The sequence below is a fragment of the Anser anser genome (genome assembly GCF_964211835.1).
Source record: "Anser anser genome assembly, chromosome: 1".
NCBI classification, from domain to species: Eukaryota; Metazoa; Chordata; class Aves; order Anseriformes; family Anatidae; genus Anser; species Anser anser.
In genome coordinates this window covers 69181843-69207450 of record NC_139720.1, presented here as the reverse complement: position 1 = coordinate 69207450, position 25608 = coordinate 69181843, and the positions used below count along the sequence as shown (strand labels likewise).

At 37.1% G+C, this 25608-nt stretch overlaps 1 protein-coding gene across 6 annotated transcripts in view; it reads right to left on the bottom strand.

Moving 5' to 3' along the window:
- PIK3C2G (phosphatidylinositol-4-phosphate 3-kinase catalytic subunit type 2 gamma) overlaps window positions 1–25608 on the bottom strand; it is a 323563-nt gene that overhangs the window by 29631 nt on the left and 268324 nt on the right. For all 6 annotated transcript variants that reach the window (XM_083808728.1, XM_083808727.1, XM_083808726.1 and 3 more), the window contains 5 exons: window positions 22131–22240; window positions 15183–15375; window positions 14516–14637; window positions 9816–9918; window positions 1244–1319 (listed from right to left, as the gene is read on the bottom strand). In XM_083808728.1, coding sequence (XP_083664854.1) covers window positions 1244–1319; window positions 9816–9918; window positions 14516–14637; window positions 15183–15375; window positions 22131–22240 — 604 coding nt within the window. The remainder of the gene's footprint in view (window positions 1–1243; window positions 1320–9815; window positions 9919–14515; window positions 14638–15182; window positions 15376–22130; window positions 22241–25608) is intronic.

Below are 25608 nucleotides of genomic sequence, written 5' to 3'. Positions count from 1 at the left end.
AATCCCTCTAAAGACCTCAGACTTAAACTCCGTCATGCTTCAGCTCGCTCTCACGTCTGCAACATCGGTTAGAGAGTCTATAGAGAGCAGTAGCCCATGGACCCAGATACATGTCACATTTGTACTCCAGGTTGGATTTTCTGTGGTAAGATTCAGTTTTGAATATTTCAAACACCTAGGCCATTTCTGCATTATCCTCTCATTCTTTTGTACAAGTTAGAGCAACCATTAGTAATTTCCAATATTCATAATGGATTTAATATGATAATGGCAACCATAATCAAATAAACTACACTGGGGAAGTTCTTCTAAAGGCTGAGAAGACAGAATGGGATTTATTTTGTTCTGATGAATTTTTTAAAAATGGTCACAGCAAAAGAGATAATAAAGCCCCTGTCTGCAGAGAGAAGAAATTAACATAATGGACATGCAAATTAAATACACTGAGCTATTCCACATTTCAGAAAGGAGTGCGAGAACTGGTCATCTTGGAAACTTTCTGTCACTTGGAGCAAAAAACAATTGTTTTGGTGCAGGGTGCAGCTGCAGGCTTCTTTATGAGATTTTATTTTGCCTAAAAATTGACTATTGAAGTTTATTTTCAGTGTAGAACTAGTGCAATGGAAGATAAGAAACATCCATGGTTTACATTATATGGTTTATGCTTTGGCTTTTAATTCTGTAATGTCAGAGATTAGATTAAATTAGGTGCTGCACAGAAGAGGAAAATGGTTAAGCGTTTACATAGGCTAAGGGAACAAAGTGGAATGTCATTTAGTAAGAAGTGAATTACCACTACCATTAATAATGTATGCCTAGGCATTAGCATAATGTTCTGTTATTTACCTGCTCCACTCATTGTAAAAATGACTAAAGTCATCCCTAATTTTCTTTTCCTGTCCAAGTATACATTGTTCTTTGTTATGACTCTTACCTTTTCCTCTAGATTCTTTTCTGAAAATTGTTTTGTAGAACAAAAAACATGCCACAGTTTGTCTAAATAAACTTTTACTTTGCATATAGGTATGTTTATTCAAAAAGAAGTGAAGCAAGGCTGAGAAGCATGTGCCAAACTGAAAGCAAGCTACAGGTCACATTACTAAAACATTTCTAGAGACCTTGAGAAGTCAGGAAGCATTTGTTGGTTATCTATAGATAAAAAAAAAGATATAGATAAAAAAAAAAAAATCCACATTAAACACTTTATTCACCTAAGAATGAGGAAGATTGGTAATTCACATACCCAAGGTCACAGATGATGATGTTTCTGTGAAGGTTTTTTTGGTCCAGTTCAAGAAGAAGCTGAGTACAAGCTCATTCTGAAAGAAAACAAAAGTACTTTAGGGAATATCACATGTGCTCTGTTCCTTGAATAAGTTCTCTCAGAGCAGATTGCTGGTAGGCTTTTGATGCGTATATTGGAGTCAGCAATGAAGGGCAGCCTTTCCACTCTGGTCATGGGTGAGAACCCCATGGAATGATTTCTATGCAGGCACTGGGAAGACAGTGGTGCCCCTTACCACTGGCTCAGGGAGGCTGCATGGATGCTTACCTCACCCCTTTCTTTCAACACCCATCCTAATAGCAACGTGCAGTATAGGCCATATTTGCATTCTTACTGGATCTCAGTATCTCCAGTATACACATTAGCAGCTGCAACTACATTTACAGTGCAGCACATCTATGAAACAAATGCAGGATAACATCTTTCCTGAGTATTGTGCAGTCAGCGTGAAATTTGTCCTTGGCAGTGGACCAGCCCCAAGCACCTGACCTGACCTGTGCCCCACCCTCAGGCTTAGATATTGCACATACCTCACTTGGAGGCTTAATGGACACTCACACCGAAAAGGTCCATACAGAGTTAACTCCTACCAGAAATAGTCATATTTTACCAGCCTGTTTCAAAGAGTAAGCCACCTTACACACTGCCCTATCACTTTGTTTTTTTATGTACTGCCCTGTACTGCTCTAGTGAACATATATAACAGGTAGTTACACTCAGCTTTAGAGAATTAAACCAATAAACCAAATCCCCAGATTTGAGTATTGTGCAAGGCAATAAAAATATGAATTCTAAAATGAATTCTTATGATTCTGAATCAAAGGTGGACAGTAATTACATTTTATTACCTTTTTCATAAAGTCATATTTCAGAATGGCCATTCTTTAAGACCGTAAGAAATTGCTACATTCATACTGATGCCGCTTGGACTGGTGCTGTAACTAATGGGCTTAACAAGAGACTTTTCAGATTCTAGCATTAAAATGCCACCATTGTTTTGTTTTGTTCATTTTTTTTTTTTCCAGGCCATGGAAAATAATGTGTCTCTTATCGACAAGATATATTTCATGTATCTTTTGTCTTGCTTCAATTTGACAAGATGCGGCATGATTTGTGAAAGGAAAGAAATAAAAGTAAGAGTTTAGTGACAAATGCAGCTAGTGAGGAGTTACTGTAAGTTCAGCAAACAGAAGAACAAACTGTATATGTGGCATGGAGATAAAATTTAGCAATCTGGATTTATTTTAGCAGTTGTCTTTTATTTTTCATTCCACTGCTTGGGATTTTTTCTCCCACATTGACACTTGCTTTAAAAAAAATCAGAAAAAAAGATAAACCAACATTTTTTTTCTTTGAATTGAATGACAAATAATTAAGCTATTATCAATGGATTGCCAATATACCTGTCCATTCTGAGCATAAGTAATTATTTTCTCATCTCATGAGGATAGGTTACAGTGGAAAGCCCATACACCTGCTTCAGCTTTTAACAGCTTTAAACAACCAAGTTACTCCCTGTGGGACATCCATTTGCTCTTTCAGCACAAGTCCCAAGGGTAGGAAATCTCAAGTGTTGAAAGAATTTTTTTGGCAGTTCAGCCTTTATTTGACAGCATGAAAATAAGCAAAGAAACTTAGGTAGCCCTTTGAATTGAAAGATCTTGAGAGAAGTGGGCAGGATGTGGAAGGAAGGATACACTGACTGACTTGAAAGAGAAATAGAAAAATTCCACACTGCGCAGCCTCGTGTTCTACTTCCTCTCTGCTTACTCTTTCAGCAATCTGAAAATAGATATAATAGTGAAAGGAGAGGTTTGTAAACAGGAGATGGGAAGATTTTTTTTCAGGAGAGAGTTCCAAATTCTCTTCCTAGAGGAAAGAAGACTGAAAAAAAAATGACATTTGGTTTAAGAACACAAGCAGAATCAGTGCAGATCATACACTAGGCATGAACATAACGGGCATGTACATTGCTAGTGCCACAGCACTGATTTCAAAGTATTCCCTGTCTGTGTGTCCATTGTATTCAATTGGTATTGAAGCATGTGGGCAAGCAGCAAGGCCAGCGTTGGTAAATGGAAAGAAAAAACAGGCCAGGTTGCAGGGGCAGATTTAGCAGTCTACCAAGGGCAAAGTGCTTCAAAAACAATGGATGTGCTCTCTTACAGGTTTGCTTCAATAGGCATTTTGTACACTGCTATGTACAAGACAGCAGTTTCTCCCTGAACTGTGCTAATCTACCTACTGCAGGATACCACCATTTAGATTTCCATCAGCAAAGTATATAAGTACCTTCTTAAGTTCACCCTTCATCAGCAGATCACCAAAACACATGCTGAACTTTGAGGTGATTCCTAAATACCATTGAAGTTAATGGGACTTCAATCAATTGGACACCAGTCCAGGACTGAAGCACGTGCTTAGAGTTAAGCATACATCTAATTACATTGCTAAGCAGAACCAGGCACTTCAGAGCCTGGAATGCATGTATGGTTAAATGCACACCATATTTAGGTGGACAGAGTCTACTTCTGAACAAGCAATTTTTGTTACAAAGACGTGCAATCATAGATGGGAATCTTAAGATGCTGTGACTGTCTTGGCAGATGGGCAGGGACTGAAGATGACCACAAGAACTCACCTACCATTTTTTCCCTTAAGTTATTGTCTTTAAAACAGTAAATGGAAATTCCATAAGGTAACAGTCATTTGGGGAATTTTAGGAAAGCCTCCTACCAGTTCTCTAACCATTCTTACCTAATTAGATAACAATTTAAAAGGTAATGTTGGTATTTTTCCAGGTCACTCAAAAACATTAATCTTTTGGGGAGCAGCCAGGTACGTATAGGTGCATCAGTGCTGGTCTGGTTTGAACTCTTGCGTGACCTTTATTCAGCCATTATCTCAACAGAGATGAATTCCACCTTCACTTACACTAGGATACAGCTGAAATAAGCAATTTCAATGGCATCAGGGGAACTAGCACAGCCCTGCACCACTGTAGAATGGTAGAATTTGTCATTGCTTTCCATTAGAGCTTAACTAGAAAAGCACTCTGCTGTTAGTGAAACACAGCCAGATTTCAAGCCAGATTAAATTTCAGAAAGAAAGAAAGAAAGAAAGAAAGAAAGAAAGAAAGAAAGAAAAAGAAAGAAAGAAAGAAAGAAAGAAAGAAAGAAAGAAAGAAAGAAAGAAAGAAAGAAAGAAAGAAAGAAAGAAAGAAAGAAAGGAAAGAAAGAAAAGAGAAAGAAAGGAAGGACGGAAGGAAGGAAGGAAGGAAAGAAAGAAAGAAAAAAAGAGCAGTCTCTGCTTTGCTTTCAGCGCCCTTTTCAGCTGTGTTAGAGTAGATTTGGGGTCAGAGAACACCTAAGCACCTGTTATACTTAAACAGGATGGAGAAGCAGCAGGAAAGAAAGAAAACAGAAAAAGCTGACCTTGTTGCAGATATTATAACTTCAGGAAAGGACAGAGGAAAAGAGAGGACTTTGAACCCTCCCCATTTGGGCTCTGCTTGATATCTGCCTGTAGGAGTACAGGAGTGGTGGGAGTTTAAGGGACCCACATAACTTAGGTACGCTTTGTACCTTTGTGTTATATAACTCCATATGGGCACTGCCAGAGATATTTTCTCAGCTCTGTAAATCTCAAGTAGTTCCAGTGAATAAAATACAAATGAAATATGGTAAGCTCTTATCAAACTTTGTTCCTTCTACAGTGCAAACCATTAGTCACTCTAGAACCACATTGTGTGCCTGTTTTTCACTGTATGTTTGAAAATGAGTGAAAGTAATCTACAACCATTTCCATTTACATCCTCTTTAAAGCCATTTCACACAGCCTTCAAGTCAACATAAAGCTTTTTATAGAATCTATCCATACCTGATACACTGTCACTGTTTGCTTACCTGATTGCACTTGGTTTATCTCTGCCCCCTAAATTTTTAGATAATTTGGAAAATTAAAGAGAAAATTTTTATAGAGACAAAACCCAATGCAGCACCTCATTTCTTCATACTAATTAGGTTACTGTGCACCTACACTTATGTTTTTTTTTCCCACCAACACCAAATGTGATAAACATCTCCACTCAAACTTCCCTACCCACCACACTCACAAAACCAACCTACGTGAAAGATAAGGGATGAATAACATAAGTTTGTTTAAGGTATAACCTTAACTACATAGTAGTTTTGCAAGATCAGTATGTACATCTAGTGTCTGAGCTATGCTATCAATAACAAAATGTACAAATTAAATGCCACTTCTTTAAATGATGAGAGATGTGGAAATTATCCATAGAAAGTTATTAGCTGGCCGTTGGTACCAAATACACATCATACATTGCTTTAGATTCAGTTTTATATTTGTATTTGTAATGCCCAAGCCAGGTGCAAGTTGTCCTTTAAAGATAAGCAAGAAAACCTTCAGCTTAGTCAACATCTAAAATGCTGCTAAATGTCAGCAGGGCCAAGAGCAGACTCAATTAACAGAGCCTTACCTTGCTTTAGTGTTCACAGGGAGTGTGCAACCTCCTACAATACTACTGAAAAATGACAAGCCACTAGGGCAGTCCTAATTTATATTTGTTGAGATTTGGGCTGCAATCTCCATTCAGCCCATCACTCAGTTGGAGTTAAGAGAGAAATAGAGAAAATTGTAATAGTAGGTGGCAGCAGCTGCCTTTTGTCATAGATTTGATTTATACTGCAACAGTGTATATTTTTGTCCTCCCCCGTGTTACCAACCATCCAATTATCGTTCCTTGATGTTTCACCTATTATTTGTGGCAACAATTGGCTATTTTGCCATTTAAAGAAGCAAAACTCCATGAGTCTAAACATTGCTGGATATGTAGCCTTGCTTAGCCTGATCTAGAAGACTCAAACATATCAGCGCATGCAGCTGATCAGTCAGTCAGCAACAATGCAGCTGGCACAGAACTAAATATTTCTATGATGTGATCACACATATTGCCATTGATTTGAGGGGAGTAGAATGGAACTGAAAAAGATGCTGAAACACATTTTTGATCATGTCCCAAATGACTCAATATGAAAATCAACTTTTGCATTTTAGTAGTTGATGTTATGAATATAGCTTGTTGTTCATGTATATAGTCTGGTGGAGTAGTTATTTATAAATGAGTGTTAACCTGAATTAAAAAAAAAAACAACAACAAAAAAAAAAAACACTCCTATTCCAGGCAACTCTTCAAAAAATGTCTAAAAGAAATCAGTGAATGAGGTTTATGCTCAAAGTAAGCCATAGGCTTAAAAAACTTTGAAGAGAAATGGGAATAAACACGTTTAAGCATTTAAAATAGCCCAACAGCAAATGTCTCCATCAACAGATTTTTCAGCACAGATATAATAAGGATCTGATACTAAAATTCAGAGATAGAAGAAGGTGGTTTGATGTTTCTGTTCTTTAAAGAAGAGTTTAAAGAAATACTTAATTCCATTTGAGCTACAGTACAAATGAGAAGACAGCTATTTCCCACATCCCTTCCTTCGTTCAAACCATTTAGCAGAAAAGGTCAGTGACATTCTGACCTACTCTTAATCATAACACAATTTTCATAATCAGAACTTAGTCTGGACTGAAAAGCATGCACTTAAGGCATGACTGAGGAACAAATTTGGATATAATCCAATTCACTTTTTATTTCTAGGGTTTTTAATTACTTAGCTGATAGAACCAAGCATGCAGTTGGTCCTGTGTGGACTTGACTAAACTCTCCAGTGCTGAAAAAAAGGTGGTCAGTGGTGTCCAGTCAATCAGGGTAATGTGTTTACAGTGATAGCAAGGGTATTTAATTATGAAATAAAAACTCTTTCCCTTCTTGGCTTAGTATCATCTCAAACAATGCTCCAGGATACCATAGAGCTAAAATACAGCACAGAAAAATGGTTGTGTCAAGAACATACAAGGATCCCTGTTCTACAGGCATCTAATCTTACACGATTTCTTCTCAAATTTCAGAATGAATTATTTAGTCCTACATAGTTTTACTCTTTCATAGGAATGACAGTTTGGTAAAGCTTGAGAGCAGACATCTCCCTAAATGGTTTTGGTCAGGTTGTCTAGCAATTTGAGAAAAAGGATAAATTTGAATGTAAAGTGGTCCTATGCATGTAAAGAGACAGAATAATTGTGTTTATTTTTATCAAGAAAGCCTCCTAACTTGGCTTTCTGCTCAGAGTAAAATCAAGAAGACACTATGACACTTTTGAAAGAGTCATGCCAAAAAGAAAAAGTGAAAAAGTAGCCTTCAGCTGGGAGTACAAAGGAAATTACCCACTGACTGGTCTCCTTGTTCTAAGTGGGTAAGAATACATCAGTGTTTTCTGAATTTCTTACATCTCCCAGCAGCGGAAGCATATTGAAATAACAATAATTATTCAATGTTTATAGAGTATCAATAATTTTAAAGGTTATCACCGAGAATTGCAAGTTAGATGCATGAGGGTTAGCAAGATGATTTCCAGCATGCAACAGCACTTTATAGATGGCAACAATCTGCTCATTACTCCATTTTACTATCATGCCCCCTCCAAGTCCTGCACACCAGCTGTTTTAAGCAAGTAATTGTTTTATCCTCCTCACGGTTTACCAGTACAGGCTGTACCAGACTTGAATGGTTTTTAGCAGCTGAACAGTCCAGCATGTCTGTATACCCCCACTGGACCAGTTTAGAGCCACACCAGCATATGTTCTCAAACAGATATGCTCACATTTCCCTACAAATACCCTATTCATCGTTGTATCCTAGTGTCTCAGCAGCAACACTGGGGGAACTTAACCATCTCCACAGGTGTGCACTGCAGGACCATAAAGGGAGGAGGCAAGGAATTAGGAAGCCCATTGCAAGGCAGCATGCTCAGGCTGATTATTAGACTGTTCACAGACCATAGAGCAGGACGGAGAGGAGAGCTTCTGTGTGTGGTTAGAAAGCGTTTTTATTACCATCCCAGGACTTTAAACAGTCTGATTTTTCAACCGTAGATTAGACTTCAACACAGCAGTGCTTGGCCCAAATTGAAAATTCATGTACCTTACAGCAGCCCAGAGAACAGCAGAAGATAGAGAGCTCTCCATTTCTAGGTCACTGGCTTATATCAGTTTTTCTTCCACTGTGACCAAAAGGTGCTAATGTAAAACAAACCCATGACTCTACCTTGAGTGACAGAGTTTACACAACAATTAACCTCAACCTGTAGAGTTTATTTGGTAAGGTCAGTCAGGAGAGCCAAGCACAAGTCAGCTGTCCATGTTAAATTAAGTGCAACTCTGTGACACACATATAATCTATCACTGGAAATCTTCTCAATTTCAACTTGGCACATAATTTTTATTAACAGTAATAAGCAAACTCCTGTTTGGTTTACATATGGACAATTTTCTCTTTTATCTTTACTATGTAATCACAGCTGGGAAAGTTATAAAGGTAGGCAGTAAACATTTTTCTCCTCTTGCAAGATGTTTGAAATTTTGAAGAAAAAATATCCCATCATATCCCTCTTTTGGCACCCTAGACTGTTGACATTATTAAACCAAACCAGCTTGCGTTTGTGCTATAGCCCTGAGGCAATGGGACATGACAAGGCCCATCTGGCAGAAGCCCAGGCTCTGCTAAAGAATGTGCTACCAGTGAAATAGCAGAAACAATATAGGAGATCACACCCCCGCTCCCTTGAATTTATTAGACTCCACATAACCATAGGGTCCAATCTTTCCTGTCCATCCAACAGCTTTCCTGTCTATTGCTGCTCACAGGAAGACACTTTTTCTCAGACCCAGTAATTGACCATTCAACTTCTGAAGTTATGCAGCATAATTTAACACACTCCCAGGATGCAAAAGCTTCCTAGATGTCCTTGGCCCGGTGTTTCACAATGTTGAGGTGCATAAGGCTTTGTCCTGGGCCAGACAGTGAAGAGTCAGTTTTTGTTATTATTGTGACTGTCCATTTGGAAATAGGAGGAAAACATCAAATCTTAGAAAACAATGATGAATAAAAAGCTGCCAATTTGAATGGGCACAATGTATCACTCTGATAATGAAATATTCTGATTTTGCTTTGTTTGCAAAAGTTTCTTCTACACATTACTTAAATTTTGAAATGAAGAGGTAGCTCTGTGCTGAAAGAATGGAACTTTTCATTTAAAAACTGTCAAAATCAGACTTTTCAATATTTCAAAATTTACTCCTTTTTTTAGACATTACATTTCTCAGAACCCACTCCTTATTGTCAAAAATACAGTGAATCACTACTTTTGGATGGCAGCAAAGGAAGAGAAGTTATTTTGAAAAACACCCTGACAGGTCTAATAAACTATTTTTCAGTCATTCTTGTCTTTGTCTCAAGCTCTGACGAATGCTACAATGGATCCATCTTAAAATGGGTGCATCAGAAGTGTCATTTATGGCATTTAGTTTTTCAAATGAGGCAGTGGAAAGCTTCCTGATTCTTTCGGTACTATGCTACTAAAAGTCATGTGCAAATAAAATAAATACTGGAAGTGCTCACATTTGCCAGTTTGATGGGTCCACTTAATAGCTGCTTCAGATAGAGATTCAAATCCTTCACTCTTTTATGTTCAAGATCTGCAAAAGGCCATGAGTTGGGAAACCTGCAAGAGAAGAGTATTTGTAATTATTACTCTTGTACTGTATTTGCTGAAAACATTTCCAGCTCTACTTAACAGAACAACATTAACTCTTTCTAAGATGTTTTGCTGGCAGGTGAAGGGATGGGTAGTTTACATAGGATTGTTTACTCTCTGCTTCTGGTTCTTTTCTGATAATAATTTGCTAATATTCTGTTTCATACTGTACCCTTTTTTTCTGTCTAAATCATTACATTTATTTTACATATACACACACACACATATATACACATTAAAAACCTTAAAAGGCACTTACATGCATTTTAGGGTATCTAAATACCTCTAAAAATTGGTCCTTTATGACTGCAGGAAAACATTACCCTCTCCATTTTTTTGCATAGTGCATAGCACAACAGATTTGATCTCAGACCAAGGCTCGTACTACACAAAGCCTTGCCATACAATAATGAATACCAAAGCCCTATAGCAACAATGTGACATTTTATGAATACACCAATGCTTTTTTTCTTTTATTATTATTATTTTTTTATTTTTAACCTTAGCTATTTAGAGTGTAGATAAATTTTTCAGACGAGGTCCCTGATCCTGAATGCAATTTCAGGCACTACTATAGTAAAAATAATATATGAAAAAAAACTATCATCACAATTAGAAAATCGATCCCAACAAAAGCAATAACAACAATAATAGCAATGTTCTGTATAATTTTTATTAAGATGAATTTCACTTACTAAATAAACCATGTAGGCACAGGATGGCTTTATATCAATTTTCAAATGCTATGGTGAATTAAAATGTCAAAACCTGACTTTTTTTTTCACTTGAATCATCTTTGTGTTTTAGATATAACATGTTAGATCAGTCAAAAAGTGAGATTTTTAACAATACACATAATCAATTTACATTAACTTTGCCCTGACAAGGACTCTTTCTGTCAGGTTGAAGGATCATTAGAAAAGCTACCTATGCTGAATTGCATGTAATGGGTTTTATGATATAGATTACTAATATTGGGATTGCTAAACTAATATTATACTTTACGTCCACTGATCTATGTAATACAGAATAGCAGAAATATTGATCTGGTCATACTTCATGTTACATCACCACTGCAAACACTTAACCATGTATTGTTTACAAACCTCTTTTTCCTGATACAACCTGGTTTATCCAGCAGACCTGAAGTGATATCTGAAGGCTTCAGACAAATGACTAAAGAGCCAGCTAGCAGCAAAATACACTGAAAATAGACATTTGCCCAGCCTTTTGAAAGACAGCTGGTCAGATCCTACTTTGAATAGGTTTTACCCAATTCCACAGCTCAGTGACAAGATGTCATCAGCTTTTCAAAAGCCAGCCAAATAGCAACACACGGAGCAGTGGATTCCCATCCCCAGAGAGGAACACTGGCCACCATTGCAAACCACCCAGCTGTAAAAATGGCACAGCAGCCTCACCTAGTGAAGATAAAATGACCAAAGACAATTAAGCCACAGTTTTTGTTACCAAGAGATTCAAGGTAATTAGATTTCATGAATTGTAATTAGATCTGGTTTTTTTTTTTTTTTTTTTTGCTTGTTTTGTAGCAGAAGGCCTTTTATGAAGAGAATACTGATTAATAAGGATATTGTAATTCTTTATGAGAGGACAGGTCTTTAGCCATCTTGTGTAATACTTCTGAGGAAGAACTTAACACTGGTATAACTTAGTCTGCAATTAAAATGGCAAAGGGCCAGGATGATAGCAGCATAGCCTTTTGATTATTTTTGCCTGTATCATGGAAAGATCAGGGCTCAGTTAGGCACTGTAAAAATGGACAGTGAGAGGCAATTCTTGCCTGAAGAAATTATAGTAGTAGGGGATGTGACATGACCCAGAATCATGACATATGTGTGCTGTACACATAAAATTAGAACCCAGGTCATTTGACATATATAGACAGGCTGTGAACGTTTTGGGCTCCTCTAGGGCACAAAAGGGACTTCTTTCAAGAGATGGTAGGGAGGATCTGTTTGGAAGCAGCACAAAATAAATGAGGCTGCATAACACAAAGAGAGGACTCTGTAAAATGTTGGCCCTCAGAAGATGCATCCTAAGCACAGTGGCCAAACTGAAGACAGATACATGCATTATCTGTAACTTCAGAGACAGCTGATTGATAGCACCCATAACTCTCTGCTGCAGTGAAGGACAATATGAACCTTGTAGTAGAACTGAACAGTTCTTTAAAGTGACTTCATGCTTTTGCTGAATTGTGCCTGTGGCTGAAATGGACTTTGCACTTGTGACCATGCTTGTGTTAGGAAAGGTTAAGCTTCCAAGTTGATTTTGAGCTTTACATCTAGTTTAAAGAGATCAGAAAAATATAAAGCTGGGCCATTTACAGACATCCTGGGTACCAGATCTCATTTCCTACCAATTGAAGTTTGAAGAACATTTCCATGTATAAACTGTTATTTAAATGGTTTTATGAGTGAAAAGACTTTTGGTTAAAAAACAAACAAACAAAAAAACCCAAACACAACAATAACAAACAACAGCAACAAAAAACAACAACAAACCAACAAACCAAAGACAGTTAATACTTTGTTTAAAACCAAATAAGAGAGAAGATGCCAGAGTGCAAGGGCTTGTTTGGGGAAGCTGTGCTTTGAATTATAAATATGGGATGAAAGTTTACATGCAATAGCAAAATTTTACATGCTGAGAACTCTGAGCTTCTGCCTTTAGTTTCTTGTGACAACAATACGAAGCAAGGTTTTTCCCTTCCTTTGGTGCTTCTGGTATTGGCCAGTGCTAGGGGCCTGCATCACACAGACTAATGGTCTGATATGGTATAGCGGTTCCAGTGAGAACTTCATATATAGAAATAGCTTAGTTTTTACTCTCTGGGCTGCACTAGAAGCCTCCAAATGACAAAGCTACATCAAAATTAAAAAAAAAATAATCAAGATGTTAGCATATGAACATTCATATAAAGAAACATCAGAAAATGAATGACTTTAACACAGTCTTGGGGAAAGATCATAGAGTGACAGGTTACTGCTGGGACAGAATTTTGGCAATAAAGTTCTGAAGCTCTTAGAAAGCTTCAGTATACGTAGATTAACCTTCCGTGAGTCCTGGAACTCTCATTTGCATTAAAAAATATTATAAGTGATTTTAATAAAGGTAGATTTAGTGAAAAATAGCTAGTGCGGTTTTTGAAATTCACTACAGGATTTCTGAGGTCTGTGCACTTCTAGAAAGGAATATATTTTCCTTCAAGGGGATGTCTTCACTGAAAAAAAAAAAAAAAGAAAAAAAAGAAAGGAACCAAACCAAACCAAACAAGTCATAAAAAGCTACTTGAATAATTTATTCTGCAAACGAATAGTTTGCATGCAAATGGCTGCAAATCAAGACCGTGATTCAAGCACTTTAGGTGTTCAGTGAAATTCCAGTTCTGACCAACTGCTGCAGCAAGCTCACGTGGATAGTCATAATGAGTCAAACTGTAGCCAAACTCCCTCAGTTATGGGAAAGATTCTCTAGAATTAACCAATCTAAAGCCATTTAACTGAATAAATCTCACAAACTCAAGGAAATATCAAATTAGGCTGAAATGCATTGAATTTATTTTGTAAGTCAAGATCATGTTGATTACAGCTATTTATCTCAGGTCAAACATCAAAGACCTTTCTATCTTTCGAGTGTATCACTGGAATCTCATCTTGGTTCAGGTAAAGTATTTATCTTTATGGTCAGCTTTTTGCTTTACCGTTGGTTGAGCTTGAAGAGGTGCTTGTATTAGGTAAGCCAGTATGACTGTTTAGAAGTTTGTTCTCAATAGCGTATAAAATATAAAGTATATGATATTTGTAGAATACATTACTCCACTTATATTACCAAAACCATGGAAAATTATTATATAAAGTAAAGCTGTTTCATGTAAGACAGAAATATGAAGCTATGAAGATGTATGCTTCAGAATATTCAAAGCAGGAATGAACATGTACATCAATAAAAAGGAATATTCAGAATTATTGCAACTAATGATGGCTTATTTTTCAAGACTTATTAAACTATTATTATTGAGTGATGCAAGGCATAAAGTATTTTTTTAAGGGACTGGGAGAGCAAGGAAGGTTATTGAGTATTTCTCAGCTGAGGACTATGTGCATCTTTTTGTAAAAAGTTGATCGTGCCTGTCAGTATCAGAGATCATCTTGTTTTTGTTTGGAGACAGTGTGAACATTCCTACATTGTTTTAATATACTGATTTTGCACAATGTTTTGACCAGCATCATGCAGAAAATAAAAACAATTGAAGTCTCTATCATGCCTTTAATGAAGTCAATACCATTTACCCTTTGATTTCAGAAATATCTGTCAGGCCCAAACTGTTCCCCTCTTCTATTCCCATTATAAGGACGAATAAAATATATAAAAGTTGGACTGTCACAATGGTCTATGATTCAGTTTCTTCTAGGCTGAACAGAAAGGTTGATAGAATATGTCTCATTGCCTTTGTGTTTCTAAAAATGTCTGCCATACATTTTCTCACATTTTATCTCTGCACAGAGAGAACCATTTAACATTCACTAATATGCTGCCTTACTCTGGGAGTGCCTCTGATGGAAACTGCTTCTGGAGATGGCTGTGAAGTTTTGAGAACTGGTCAAATGATTTCTCCACAAAAGTGACCACATTGCAGGTTTGCACCACCTGGACTAGATATAGCTGTATTGGGGAAAAAGGAGAGGCAGAAAAGAGAAATGATCAGAGAGGAAAATTAAAAAAAAAAAAAAAAGTACAAGTGAAAATATAGGGTGATTTTTACAAAGAAAACCTTTCTTTAATGTAGTGCCAAGTGCCACAGAATTCAGTTAGTAATTTATAGTCTTTGCTACACAGGAGGAACTTGCCTGGATAGCATACAACTCAAACACTGAAAGATCACTGTAGTGCGTAAAAACTAATAATGCACCATTAAAGCATCATGTAACAGTCTCCAATTTCTATTAGGCTTCCTAATTTCGTGCCATGCTTTCCTCCTGGATGCTTTAATTAGCTCTTGATTTATTTTTCACTACAGGGCACGAACTTTTCTCCTTAATGGCTCCCTGCTAATAGCTGTCTGCCTGGTGTTCTTTCTCTCTGCTACCTCATTGGCACTGCTGTGATCCTTTCAATGTGGCAAAAGCACACCTTATATAAAAGAGGAGGAAGAGTATATAAGCTCACAAAAGAGTCATTGAAGATCAAGTGAAAAAGACAACACGTACGGAGTCAGACTTTTTGTTGAACCCCAAAATGGTGGCTCTTGCAATTGACTTCTCTGTGTTCAGCATCATCCATTCCTGGGGGACAGTCTCTGGAGCTGGAGGCTTTGCAGAGCCTGTCACTGACATCTGTGCAAGTGTGTGGATCAAGTTATTGAGCTTAACGGGAAAACACTCCAAACTTTCCTTTATTTTCCTGAAAAACAAACAGAAGAGGTGCTATTTATGTATCTGGATCCCATTTCTTGATTCTTGGTTTCACAGATACAAGAACCAAAAAAACCCCATACCTAAACCTACCTCACATGAATATGTACCATATGCACACCACTGACCACTATTTGCAGCAATACATTTCCATCCCTCGAACCCCACTGTTTTGAGGACCACTCCTGCTGTAGCTTCTCATGACTGACCTTGGGGTAGTTATTCTTCATAATCTGGATACACCCAGCCTATCAGACGAGAGACAGCCAGAACATTTCCATGTGTGTGTTGAGGAATTCCAGGTTAGAACAACATGTGCTCACTTTAAAAGGGACAGAAGATTGTCTTTGCATTTTCATTACATTAATCTCACATGGACATTAATCTCACATATGTTTGCACAAGGCTAAACATCTCTTGCATTCAATTTTTAATTTAGTTGTGTGTGTCTTGTTAAATACCCTACACAATCCTTATAAGCCCAATCTTTGTGGAACAGCTTAAGATGTATATATTTATTAAATTTTTTTTTCTCTTCTCCTATCTCCTCCCATCTCATCCCTGTGTGAGAGGAACCAGAACATACTACTGATTTCCTAGTTTTGAGATCTTTCATCAGAAAAGACACAATGGAAAGAAAAATTACTAGATATACATGCAGATATGTAGTGCAAACTTGTTTTAACATCAAAGTGAACTTGACTTGAGAAATAACACTGCAAGATAATCACTGGTCTTTGAAGAGCAATATGCAGTGCTTATTAGAAAACACTTGCCCTTCTGAATTCAATTGCTGGTTAAAATCTATTTAAAATGTGTTACTATTTTTTTTCTATTTCCACGCTTAGTTCTACAGCTCTCTGAAGACATTCTGGATGGGTTTTATGTTATAGAACAACATCCTATTAGTTTCAGGCCATATAGTAGCAAACCTCTATCAAATTGTCTGGTGTTATCCCCACTCCCCATTTTGGACTATATCTAACTAGCTTACAGGAATTGACAATACCCTTAACCACCTTCATCATTGCCTCTTTGAAGCTGAGCAAATGCTTCATCTGTCATTTAAAATTAAATTCTTATTCACAAGTTTCTCTGTGTGGGCTGGATTGCATACTACAATCAATTGAAATCAACTCCATTCATCACATTAGCCTAATTTTCATGATCTCAGACATTCTGGCTAAAGACTGTAGCTTTACAGATGCCACCATACCAAAAAGAATATTCTACCTGCAGCTAGCTCCCCAGCTTGCTCCCCCAACCTGAGATCTCATTCAAAATACCATGTGAACTCATCATACACCAATTAGGCATACTAAACTAAGGAAATGAGATGTATATGTTTTTCTTAATGTCATGGCATGAGAGGTATCTCTGAATTGATTTAGTTCATTATCTTAATTATTAATTACATTCTTCAGAAACAAATACATACAGACTATTTAATAAATGACACAAATTAACACTCAAATTGAAAACAAGAAAATAAATCTAATTTCAAAATATTAGTACAAAATCACTGATTAGTTAGGCCACATCTGAGGTGAACATTTCTTTTTTAACTCTTACGTGTTTAATTTAATGTTTAGTTTAAACACTTGCTAAATCACTGAGACATGATTTAGGTTATAGAATCTGTAAATTGGCCATATTATAGCAAAGCGATCAGGGAATTTGCAATGTTACTATAAGAGGCATGCTCACTTTGCAACTAAATACAGTGCATTTTAATTCACATAAAACAGGTCTCTGCTTATAAATTAGTATTAATTCAGACATCATCACTATCACAGAGCAGCTGGTATTGGAATACTACTATTTAAACAATTCAGTATTTTAATAGTTTGTAGTTTTTTCCATGGATCCATTAAGCTTCTAAAATGCTTTTAACACTTAGATTGCTAATCATATGCCTTCTCTAAACTGAAACAGAGGCTTTTGTTAATGCTGCATCACTTGTCAGTGTTTAAAGGGAAACATTTAAAATAAAATAAAGCCAGAATTATATATAGTTTTTGCCCTCTCTACATACTCTGCTTTCTCTGTATGTGGTCTCTCTGTTATAATAGAAAGCATTAAGCAATCAGTATGTCCTGTCATTAAGAATGAGTTTAAAAGGCCTCTTTGCTATTCTGATGACATCTCAGAGTGTGTCTTCACAGCAAGGTAGAACAACTACAGTTAAAATTCTCTGAATTTTCTTTCAAGGGTGAACAGGCTTAAGGAAACTCTCTATTCCACAGCTTCCCAAAGCTTCCTAACTATGTATGGAACAGTGATGTACATCAAACTCATGTATCATCTTTTTAAATTTTGTGTTTTATTTTTGGTGTATATTACATCACTGACCCAGTTTACCACATTGTGGCAATCTGATTCCCCTTTCTGCCAGCATTTTTTAAACTCATCCTAAGAATCTGCACTAGAACCTTCTCCTTGAACTCTCTCAAATGCTTTCTCTTCTCTTCAGCCCCATTAAGTTTAGCCACTGGTGAAGAATTTGTTAAGAATGGTTATCATTTACTGAGATCCTCTTGCTCCCTAGATCACTACCACTTTTGCTGTGCCTATAGCTGGCTCTGTCCTCACAATGATATCACTGTGAATCATAACATTTCTAAAACAAAATTTGCTGGCAGCAACATTTCATTTGCATCTGTTCATTTGATGCAGGTTTACCAAGACCTTTACAAACTACTTGAGTGCAGCTGAAAGAGAGTTTAGTATAGTAGTTTTGTCTATGTTCCATTAGAAGTCACCAGCTGTCACTGTTTTTTCAGCTGTTTGGAAGATTTCTTGTTGGAATATCTGCAGTCACCTCAGAAACAGGGGTTGTACGATCATTTTAAGATTAGTGTCATGTTTTGAAACGAGTTACTGTGAATTGTCCCGTTTCGCAGCTGTTGGCATTTGTGGTTTGGAGTGGATACATTTGACCTAGGCAATGGCAGGTACCTAATAAATAATAAAAAAGTAAAGATGGCAGCTGACCTAAGCAGCACCCCTCAATCAAGCAACTGAAGATATGCAATGGTGCTTCGCTGGTAATTGCCAGATCCACAGTGCCTCTCTTAATCATGCATTTCTATAAGTGAGTTAGATTGTATACTACAATCAATTGAAATCAACTCCATTCATTGCATTAGGCTAACTTTAATACCTTAAAAATAATTTTAAATACGCATCACTTTACATGCATATTAAAAATGTCAGGCAGCAGTCGACACCATGCTGACATTTGAAGATATCTGCAGAAAACCAACGAGGAAATTTATATCCAGAAGTAGGATGGCTTTCTTTTTTCATTGTTATAACTGAGTTGTGACGGAATGAGGAAAGGAGGGAGGGAAAAGGATCAAATTGAGTTTCAAGGATCAAACTGAGTTCAGGGCAGATGCTGGAGAGACAACAATGTTTCATTTGGCACTAGGTGCACAGAAATGACAAGCAAACACAGAAACTCTTGTTTAACTCTCAATCGGAGCACTGTTTATTCATGATCTGAGAGTGTGACCTTCCAGAAGGCTGCAATCTGTGAGCTTCAGCACTGCTGCTCATCAGCTCGTAATAGTGAACTGACCCAATATGAGAAGAGAACAATACACAAATGAGACCACAGATTACTGAACATGTCTTAATTCAAAAATGAGAGCAAAAGAATTTGGTAAAACACAGAATACTTTAGAATCCTGAAAAAGGATTTGGACGTTAAAGTCCAAACTCTGGTATCATTATCCCGTTGGCTAAAAAGGTGAAGGGCAAAGAAAAAATTAACATTGTTTTGCCAAGAATATTCGTGGCATCATTCATCATTTTATGCTGTTTTTAAGCGACAGTGGAGGCAATATCAGTACTATTGCTCAAATCAAACTCAGACAATTGCTAAAAGCAACCTATTTCTACAGAAATACAGAAATATTCTCCTATTTCCACTAGCAGAAGTTTTTTTATTTTATTTTTTTTCAGCAGATACATTATATGATTGAAACTTAAAGATCACAATAAATACTTTCCATTTAGTACAACAAATAACTCTTGGCAGCTTTTAACATTCCAATGACCACATTTATTTCTAGAAATGAACATTTTCAAAACAATAAAATGTTTACAGAAGTAATTGTGGAGAGAAAGCAGCTATGAATTTCAAAGGATTTGAAGGCTACTGGAAGTTATGCTAATAAACAGAACTTCCAATTTCACTTGCTTTCTAAGGACAACCTGAAAAGTATGGAGAGACCACAAGAAGTGTGGGATTTGATTTTTTTCTCACCTGTGCTTTCTGTACAAAAAGGAATTAGGGAGGAATTTTTCTGAAGGACGGGAATAAGGACAACATAGGTAATGCAAAGCTCACAAAAATCTCAAAATATTAACATTCCTAGGAGCAGGTCAGAAAATGCTTACATTGACGGTAAGTCCTGAATAGATCTAGGTATCAAGCCATACCAAAGACTACCTGGAAACATTTTTCAGAAGTTAAAATACTACTAGACATGAAAATTGGCATTCTGCCTATGTTTAAACATGTAGAAGTGTTAGCTAATACATGCTTTGAATTAACATAAATTATGTTCAAACATGAATACAAATTAGAATTGAAACAAAACAAAACAAAACAAAACACGAACAACATGAAGTAAAATGAGATCTATAGAATTCATGAGCTGATGAAAAGACACCTTGTACTTACAAACGAGTATATATGATACAAACATACACTAAGGGTATTAAAGAAGAAAATATGCAACCTACCAATATCTGAGTTTTCTACATGATATAATGATCTCTATGACCAATAAGAAATTCAAAGGAAATTAGAACAATAGCCCTAGAGTTCACTAAAAGCATTATAGCAGAAAATACAGTTTCAAATAAGATCTGAGGCCACAGCACTGCACAGATCTGCAGCATGGTGTTACTTTTATTGGTAAGCAGGACTTGAGGGTCAATTCCCACTCTGAAGTCCTGCACTTTCCTCAGCCTCAAAACTCCATAACCACCTCACCCACTTCCAAGAAAGAGTATGGAGCTCTTGTCCTGAATGCTGCCCTCATCCTTTATCTTCTGTCTAAGCAAGACTGCATTGAATTTAACCCTAACCATTACCTTATTCCTACCCAACTGAAAAGCATTATAATGCTTTTAACCTCCAGAAGAGTGCTAGGCACTGGCTCTGAGCTTTGCATGACACTAATTCAATTTTCGCTCTGAAGACTCACATTTCCTTATTTGTTATGTATAACCTAGTCTTTTTTTCTCTAATTAAGTGAAATGGCTTTTCTACCCATGAGAAATAAACACATCCACCCAAACTATGACAGATTCAAGACTTTTACATTTTAATTAGAAGCTGCATGTTTCCTCTTTCAAGTGGAAATGTAAGTCTGTAATTTGGGAATATGTAAAATTTTAAAGGAAAGGATAATGTAGGAGTTGACGGTAAATGTGAAGCTGTAATTAAATTTTAAAATAAACCAATCTTGTTAAGGGGCAATAGGGAAAGCATATGAGAAAACAAGAGTTAAAGGAGAGAAACCTCAGTGCTCTGCTGTGTGCAAAGTGATGGAACGATTGCTCTTGCCTCAAGGCAGTTTGCGCGGTGCAGAGAATTATGCTGCCTTATGGAACTGTCCTTTAGGGCTTTGAGTTTGGAAAGACTGTGAACTGGACGTGCCCTGCACATGCACAAGAAGAAGAGGTCAGAAGGGTGTGACTTGCTGTGCATGTGTATGCAGTGTCCAGCATGCTGTGAATTCAGACTGTCCTTTGCAAATGATGTTGTTGCACAGGACAGGTTCTGACAGGGAGAGATTTTCTCATACTGTGCCTAGAATGAGAAAGTGAGTTTCCAAATCCATTCAGTTTCCATTGACTCAATATAGAGCATCATCAAATTAACAGTTGGAAATATATGTACTACAGAGGCCTGTCCCAAAAGATCACAACTGCAGGCTTCCAACTGATTTTTAATAGGTCATCTGCAACTCCTCATCAATAATCCCCAGTTATTATCACAAACAAGTAAAACATGTGATTATTCTCATACAAATAAAGCATTAAATATACCTATACTCACATACAATTCTGTTCTGTTATACATCCATTAAGTGCTTAAAAGGAAGAATCATTACCATTTTGCAGATGGAGAAACTATGGCTAACAGAGGCAGAGTAACTTGCCTGAAGCAACGCAAAAGGTAGAAAGAAGATCAGAAAAGGGAATATAATGCAAAAATTCTAAGTCCTCATTCAGACAGTTAACAAGTCAAACCTTTTTATGGGAAGATTTTACAAAACCCACTGCAAACATTATTCAGATTTTGTTGTTGTTTTTGTTTCTTGGAAGAACATTCAAACATTCATTCAAAATGTCTGCAGTCCAAATCCTGTTGCATGGAGTTAGTAGATCTAAAGGCAGAGGTAAGCTGGCTATAAATAAGCCATAGTGGTTTTACCATTCCAGCTGAATAAAACCAGTAGGCACTGAATTAAGTGTCTTCCTACACGTGTACCACAAGTGCACAATTGTGTATCTTTGAGAAACTTGAGAAGGTCGGTTATAAGATGCATAAGGAGTGGATTTTTTAAAGTAAACGTGTGAGGACGAATTATCCTTTTGTGTAATTTCACTGATTACAACCCCTTAACATAAGAGAAAAAAAGGTACTTAAAAAAAAAAAAAAAGACAGCTTTTCTTTATGCCTGAAGGTGACAAACTTTCTGGATTATATTCTGCCTTTACCTTGTAAAGTAGCTTGTAGCCTGGAGGTCTGAGTCCTGAGGACGGAGCTTATCATAGACATACTTCAAATCCTGAACGCTCTTCAGCTCAGGCAATCCTGCATGCAGCATCTTTAAGTAAAGAAATATCATTACTTCCTTGTACTACTAAAAATAAAATTAAATTAAATGGGGCCAACTGAGAAAAGGAAGGATTTACACAAAAAGGGCTTTTTCTAAAACACAAAGTTTTGCTGATCTGTAAAGTTGTTCTGGTGCTAGAGCAATGCTTGGAATACTAAAGTGAACATATTGCACTGTAAACCTTCACACTGAGGTACCAGAAAGAGAAACTGGTGAAAATCACCAGTCTATTTGAACTATTTATTTTCTATTCCGATGTCACAATCTCAATATATGCATTGCTAATCTTCCTTCATAGCCTTCTAATGGTGATAATGGGAAGACAACAGGATGCTGAGAAAATGTAGCCACCTAAACAATAGTAACCACATTTCTGTTATGCTGACAATGAAAGTGAAGACCTAACCCTATTTAGTGCTACATCACCTTCTCATCTGTAACTACAGCTTCCACCAGCACTGCTCTGGACTCCTCCTGTAAAAGGATCATAGAGTCATTACCTTTACAGTCAATGGAGGAGAAAGATCCCTTTAGATTTTGACTCACAGCAGGAGCCCTGACTTGGCCACTCAGAACTGCCCTCTGAAAGAAACATATCGTTCCCCTTGCATGACGGATGGAGCTGGTCTAGTTAGTTGGCAAGGTTAGGTTAAAAAGACAAATAATACAACTATTTCCCTTGCAAAGTTACAGCACAATGAGCAGTGTAGACAACTAAGTGCGTCCAGTTGACCATACATCTCTCTCCAGGCAATGTAAAATGTCACAACAAAAATCTTTTTGATTCACTTCAAAACATACTGATTTTTTTCAATGATCACAGTAATTTGAGAGCGATGTTTTGTGTGTAATGGAGAAAAAAAATCACTCCTTCACATTGCTCAGAAGAAAACGTATATGAATTTGCAGTCACTGCTGTGCATTCTTCATTGACATTTATGTCTACTGCAGATAGAACGTCCCGCTGAGTTTTGCAGATAATGGCAAAGAAAAAAAGGAAACACTGATTTTATTTTAAGGTTTGGTTGAGGGATAAATAGAGGAAAGGGAAAAGGGATGAGGGGAGGGTGTCATTTTCCTTATTACTTCAAACCTTCTCAATATTTTTACATCAAGTTTCAATATTTTGTATGTTTTCTTTTTGGCATTATGAGGAAAATCTTGCTTCATATAAGGCCAAATCAATACTACCACTGGACCTTTAGATTGCTGTCTCACAGAGTTCTGGCTAGCAAGGAGCAGAAAGACAGAAAGCTCAATGAGGAGAATGTAAGTAGCTTGTTTTCTTGATTGAGTGAAACTTGGTGAGTTGAGAACTCGGACAATAACAACATTCAGCACTTAGGGATACACACTGCAATTTACGTCTCCAACACATTTATAAGAAAGGTAACAACTCCTGTCCCCTTTTAAAATTAAAAGGGTTGTTTCATAGACAAATTAAGCTTCTTGCCCTTCATTAGAAAATAGAACAATGACAGATCTGAACATAATCTGAATGATCCATAGTGTGACTGCAGAATGAGATTTTTTAGGATCCCTGAACTGCAGAAGGGGGAAAGTCATTTGCCAACCCCAAAAATGTCTTCACCTGGGTGGTACCTACACACTGTTTTGCTGGCTGCAAGAGGTCGTAGAGGGTTATTACACTGCTTCATCCCTCTTGCTTCATATAGCATATCTATCTTGTTTCCCCTCATGGAGGAGGCTTCTAAAAATGTGGCTAGTATTTCTAGATGTTAATTGGACAAGAGATGGAACAACTGTTCAGAAAACAACTACAGGTTGCCTAGGGAAACTCAAATACTAAATGTGTAAGTTTAAGCATCTGGATTTATCCCCCCTTGTTTGACCACATGTATGTCTTGACCTACCACACTTAATCATCTCAGGCCTTCTTACTTGCTGAGTGGAACTGCTTATGCTCTCCTTGGGCTTGGATTCAGAGCTCGTGTGTGAAGCTCAGCCCACCAATACATGTAAAAATGAATAGACTTGGTGTCAGGTTTCCATGCACAGACCTCCAAAATGGGAATGTTTCCCTGGTGTTTCTGAGCTGTAGGAAGGTGAGATGATTTGTCTGGGGACAACAGTCTCAGGTCTTACCTGTTTCTTGTCACACCACACGCAAGTGCATCAATTACTTGCTGTCTAGTGTCACCTCTAAGCACTTTTTAATAATTTTCTACTTGAAAAATCTTTATAACAGTAATGTATTCTGCACTTTTTTAAACTAGTCAAAAGGTGTTTGTGTCCTCCTATCAGCCTTTGTTTAATAGCTCACATCAATTCTTTAACGAGAGCAAATCTAATGAACTACAGGCATTTATACAGCTGGACACTGTCAGCAGACTCTTGGGTCTCCCACAGATGTTTCTGCTTTTCAAAGTGATGCAAACTTCATGGATTATTTCTTACTCCCAGCAGAAAATGTTGGAACAGTTCTAGAAATATGCTGCTCACCACTATGAAAAAGCATTAAGTCCCATACTGGGAAAAAAATCATGAAAACACTTTGCTAGAAACCACTAACAGTTACTGACCATTCAGAGCACTGTTTACAGCTCTTGTCAAGCTGTACTTTTTGGAAATGGACATATTTTTTGGATTTTTTAACCATGCTTTACAAACAGTGTCTTATAAAACAGAATGTGGCAGGGGAAGGAGAGCTAAATGATGCAGATTTCCAGATATTGAGAGGTATCTTAGGCTGTCATTGATACACATAGGCAGCGGTTAGTTTGTCTTGTACCTTCCTGATAACATCTGATATTTTGAGTAGAAATGAATTCAAAGTATGACTTCACACTCTATTTAGTTTTCTTAACTAAAATCGTTTCAGAACTAAACCATGTTGATACCTTCTTCCAACCAACACTCCATTTCAAGTACAGAACCAGACTCACCTTTCCAAACATCATTGGCAAAAACAAGGCATGCACAACTCATCTAGTTTGTTTAATTTCCTTTTGACATCAAGTGCTCATCAATGAGGTGTGAGTACACTGCCAGTTATTTTTCAATTATGAAATGCAACACAATTGACTGAACTGCAGCTCATTGACCAATGCTGAAACATATTTGTATCCTGAATTTTAGCTCAGCACTCAAAGAACAGCAGAAACAAAAGAAAAGGCAGTATGCCCTGAATATAGACAAACCTGAGCTATATCCAGGCAGAGATAGCTACGTATTTCAGAGTTCCTGCTGGGAACATTTTCCTAACACTCTCTCTATATATTATCTCAGAGTAATCTAACATCAGTATTTCTGCTGATTGCAGAAGGAGGGACTGACTGCACTGAGGACCAGGGGGCGAACAGGAGATGTAGCTATATTTGCAGCATGCAGTTTTA